The 5,212-nt window shown below is 39.7% G+C and overlaps 1 protein-coding gene across 1 annotated transcript; it reads left to right on the top strand.

Annotated features, from left to right (window-relative positions):
- The first annotated feature begins 3,540 nt into the window (after positions 1-3,540).
- On the top strand, positions 3,541-4,861 carry LOC311099686 (small ribosomal subunit protein uS12m-like). The gene is made up of 3 exons (XM_084140404.1): positions 3,541-3,669; positions 3,775-3,825; positions 4,403-4,861. The coding sequence occupies exons 2-3, from the start codon at positions 3,777-3,779 to the stop codon at positions 4,786-4,788; spliced, it is 435 nt and encodes a 144-aa protein (XP_083996530.1). The 5' UTR covers positions 3,541-3,669; positions 3,775-3,776; the 3' UTR covers positions 4,789-4,861.
- The last annotated feature ends 351 nt before the right edge of the window (positions 4,862-5,212 follow it).

Here is a 5,212-nt window from a genome sequence, read left to right as displayed (position 1 = left end):
TTTGTGGTTTCTTGTTCTGATTTGGTTTGTGTTATACTGTAGACGTCACGTTATCGTTTTGATCGTGTGATCATTCTAAATAAATATATAATGTTCGCATTCAACGCTGCGCCTTGGTCTCTCCCTGACGATCGTGACATGGACAGTATGTGGATAGAATATTCAGTTTATCTGTAGAGTACGAAGGACAGAATAGTATGTATACAGCAATAGTTTAATAGGATGGCATTGACTAGAATACAGTATATACATATAAAATGAGTTAAACAGTATGTAAACATTATTAAAGTGACCAATGTTCCATAACCTTTTTTTTTACTTAACACTTTTTTTCTTAAAACTGCATTGTTGGTTAAGGGCTTGTAAGTAAGCATTCCACTGTAAGGTGGAATTCGGCACATGTGGCAAATACGATTTGATTAGATTTTATATTAAAGTGACCAGTGATTCAATGTCTATGTACATAGGGCAGTAGACTCTAAGGTGCAGGGTTGAGTAACCGGGTGGTAGCCAGCTAGTGAGAGTGACTAAGTTCAGGGCAAATAAAATAAAATACAATTCCTTATATTAAGCAAAAAATTCCTTATATTAAGCAAACCAGACGGCACCATTTTCTGTTTTTTATTTATTTATGGATAGCGAGGGGCACACTCCAATACTCAGACATCATTTATAAACAAAGCATGTGTTTAGTGTGTCCGCCAGATCAGAGGCAGTAGGGATGACTAGGGATCTTCTCTTGATAAGTGTGTGAATTAGACCATTTTCCAGTCCTGCATTCAAAATGTAACGTACTTTTGAGTGTCAGGGAAAATGTATAGAGTAAAAAGTATTATAATTTTCTTTAGGAATGTAGTGAAGTAAAAGTTGTCAAAAATATAAATAGTAAAGTACAGATACCCAAAAAAACTACTCAAGTAGTACTTTCAAGTATTTGTACTTAAGTACTTTACACCACTGGGTGAGAGCACATTGAATATGGCGTTTGAGCTTTAATTGAGAATGTGACAAAATGGACGCATGCCTCCTGGGCTGCAACATGTCGTAGTAAATATAATTTGTCGTAGTAAATATAAAATGTTATAACGTGAAGAGGGGGATTTGTCATGTGTCTGGTATTAACAGTGGGCTGTTGTGTTGGTTGTCGAACAAAGGACAGTAGAAGAGCAGCCATATCTTGTCACCAGATGGCCTAGTCAGGAGTGTAATAACAGGACAACACCCACGCCCAAGGCCACAATCACCAGATCCTCCTCACCAGTTCCCTGGACACACACAAATATTTCATTTGCACGCACACTCATTCTCCACTTCCTTCTACTGGTCGGGTGCCAAGGGCAGAGGACTCTGCCGTGCACCAATGGGGCATATGCTCTGGACAGAGCAGACCCGCCTCCTACGCCTCGGGAACCAATCAAGGGACTAGAAGAAGGACCCCTTCCTTTATGTTACATTGTATAAAGTAATGCTGTAAACTCCTTTTAATCGCCCTTCTCAACTGTCTCCTTAAGAGGCAATTGGTTGGGTCCATGCATGTAGCTTAACAGTACCAGCTATCTCTGTTTTAATAAACTGCCTTTTGCTTAAACCTAATTCCACTCTGTCTAGCGTCGATGGTTTGTACTCCCTCTCCTAATTATGGTTTCACCAACAAACACTTCCTGTGCCCCTTTTGTTTTCTTTGGGTTTATGTTTTAAATGGAATGGTTTTTAAAGTAAGACTGAACTGAAGGAAACTGATACCAAGAACTGAAATTATGTGTATTGACGATTTGACTTGAATGTGTTGAACAGTTGAACCGAAAACCATGCCTTAAAAATAAATGTTTTGAAGCTGGTCCTTTGTGTTGGTCTCTACATAATAATAATAATAATAATAATAAGCCACTTAGCAGACGCTTTTATCCAAAGCGACTTACAGTCATGCGTGCATACATTTTTGTGTATGGGTGGTCCCGGGGATCGAACCCACTACCTTGGCGTTACAAGAGCCGTGCTCTACCAGCTGAGCTACAGAGGACCACGAGCTACATCAGTCTACCTTCTCAACCCAGGTCTAAAATAACATGTCACATTCCACTTCGTGACAGTATTGTTAACAAATGACAAGAAAATAATTTAAAAAGTAAAGTGAATATTGCATTTTGAAAACCAGATGCTTAGATTGAATATGTTTCCAACTTGAAAGTGATTTGGTGCAGTGAACAAGTGACTGTGAATTTGTTTGTTGTACTCAGTCATTTGAGAATGTGATTAGAGTTCTGAAACATGAGCCATTCTGATGAGTTTGTTTTTGCTTAGAATTGTGAAAAAGTACCACATACTTGTGAAAATTGCACCAGTAGCTAGGTTTCCATCCAATTGGCGACAGATTTTCATGCGAATATTCTAGAATCCACATAAAGAAAATATGGGCTGTTTCCACCAATTGGACTTCAGGATAAAATCGGTGCTTGATGACGTAGTGCACACCATTTACTTTTTCGCAAAAGTTTTCATATACCGAATAAAAATCTTAAATTCAATGTGTTTCCACCGCATTTTCAACTCTACCGATTAGTTTTGTAACAAAAACGGTTGCGTTAAATAGCAAAGGTGCCTACTTATGTCTTAGCATCTGCGAAGTAGCCAACAGCTCGCATCTGCTGGTATGCTATGGGCACCATATCATCGAGTGACTCCAAATGTACCTCGATATGATGGTTGTTGCAAGGTTGGGTTATTATATAAATATTTGCGCATAAAGGCGTTCCACCGCTTTCCTGCATAATTAATTTTAACAACACAAAAAGATCCCACCATGTCGAACGAACAAATTATCTGTCAGTATTTATAAAATTACACAGAAACTTCCTCTTTCCATCACAGCTGTCATGATTTTTCTTTGATACTATATGACTTTACTTGCATAAAAACGGTGGATGGAAACGTGGTTCGAGATTGAAAAAAACTGTAAACACTATCCTGGACACAAAATCTTCAGTGTTTTGTGGATCTCAACTTTCTTCCTAACAATTATAAACATAGACAAACAATTCTATCAAATATGAGGAACAAACTAGTGAGATGCATGATCTGTCATCTTTCATTTAACATATTTTCTAGACTCATAACCTGCCTGTAAAATATCACCTGATTGGGAGAGCCACTTGATTTTAAGTCCCTAGAGAAAATGAAATAACGTAGCCTACTGTCATGAGTTTAACAATATTTCAAGGACAATTTGACTATAATCAATTTGGGATGGATTTTAAACAGAATTTACCTAAACTCTGACTTGACACTGCTTTGGTTTACCCATCCTGATCCAGCACACCCCTGTCTATTTCAAGGGTTCTAACATATAAGATACCTTTGGGTTTATTTAGAAAACGATCAACATCAGATCCACAAGCACTTTCTTATTCGTGGCCAGCATAACGTGCATGGGATTTTGTGGTTATTTTCGTGTAACCAGCAAGTAGGTGGCAGTAGTGCTCTTACAAACATCTGCAACGGAAGCTGTCGCACTCAATGCGGAAAAATATATATAATACTTCCGGAGGTCATCTGCGTCACCGTGGTTATGATTTTTGTGTGACGTTTCATATTTTCCCTATTACAAGTTGTTATATACTTTGAAAACACACGTGGGTGGTTTGTTCTTGGCCAGGAACTGAAAAGCAGCAGGTACGATTTGAAAATACTGTAGAACACGGTTTTAGACTAGACTAGAGGAAATTGTAGGGTTAGACACAGACAGGTTCCCCCTAAATCTTGTTTTTGCCTCTTTAGGGATGGCTTCATTGGGGAGTCTGAGACCAATGTTGACATCACTTCTGCAAGGTAATGTCATCATGCCTGCGTATTACACACACACCAAAAAATTTATGCACACATGACTGTAAAGTTGCTTTGGGTAAAAGCGTCTGCTAAATCGCACATAAAACAATATAATCATATTACACACACAGAGGGTTAACAGTGAAAGTCATCATCCATGCACTTCACTTCAGACCTGCAGGGGTGGGTAATCTTACCTTGTTAGGGCCAGTGTGCGTGAAACCATGAACTCAGCTGATTACACAAAAAATAAGTATTTATTTATTGAAGACCAGATGTTGATTAAATGGTAAGTTGAATGAAGTATGGTACTGCTTTGGCTGGAGTGAAAGCCTGCATCCTCACTGCACCTTTTTTGAAGATGATTGCCCATCCCTACTTCAGAATACCCTCAGCATCTTATTTAGGCCCATTTATCAGACTGTGGGGATTCCTCATCCCTGGGACATTTTTTTTGTGTGAGAACAAAAGCTGATAACAGAAAATCTGTAGCCAACACCAGCTGTTATGTTTATACTTTTTACTCTCAACATTAGAAATTGGAGCAGATCTCTTATGCAGTCTTTGTACCCTAATACAGTGTCTCAGTCTGGCTCCCAATGGTCCGGACCTGGCCTCTCCAGAACTATGGCTACGCTGAATCAGATGCATCGCCGGGGAAAGCCATCGCCCCCTCCCCCGAGCGTCAGTGCCATGTTCGGCCGCCCCCAGCTGAAGGCAGTAATCCTGAAGACAATGATCCGGAAACCCAAGAAGCCAAACTCGGCCAACCGTAAATGTGCCAGAGTCCGCCTCAGTAACGGCAAGGAGGCAGTGGTGTTCATCCCCGGGGAGGGACACAACCTCCAGGAGCACAATGTAGTGCTGGTGCAGGGGGGCAGGACACAGGACCTGCCAGGAGTCAAGCTGACTGTGGTCAGGGGAAAATATGACTGTGCCCATGTTGTGAAGAAGAAAAATAACTAATGGGAGAAATGGTGGTGTGGTGGGAATGTGTTTTTTGTTGTGTTTGTGTAATAAATGTCTTAGTTGAAACTTGCGTTGGACCCAGTGATTGATCTCTCTTGTGATTTATCCCATGTTTCAGTAATTCCCTTTTTGTTTTGTGGACTTCAGCAACCGGCCCTCTGCTATTTCCAGAGATGAACAGTCCGCTCTAAGAGGATTTGCCATATTCAAATGAGTTCATAAGAAATAAGATTATATTATTTTCATATCTTGAGATATTACTGCATTATATATTGTTTAATTTAAATTAATGTATGCAATGTGAGCGGATTATATGTACAGTATATGTAAGGCTTTTATTTTGAAATTTGAGAAACAGGCGAATGACAGCAACTCTGCGACGCAAAACGGGTGGTGGAGGCGGGGCTGAATATTTGAAAGT

Source organism: Coregonus lavaretus, assembly GCF_964263955.1.
Source record: "Coregonus lavaretus genome assembly, chromosome: 24".
NCBI classification, from domain to species: Eukaryota; Metazoa; Chordata; class Actinopteri; order Salmoniformes; family Salmonidae; genus Coregonus; species Coregonus lavaretus.
This window is presented reverse-complemented; position numbering and strand designations above follow the sequence as displayed.

Bases quoted from the DNA above. Each gene is read 5' to 3' on its own strand.
- LOC311099686 (XM_084140404.1), top strand. From the start codon at position 3,777: ATGGCTTCATTGGGGAGTCTGAGACCAATGTTGACATCACTTCTGCAA. The intron at 3,826-4,402 runs GTAATGTCATCA...ACCCTAATACAG, and splicing joins GTTGACATCACTTCTGCAAG to TGTCTCAGTCTGGCTCCCAA.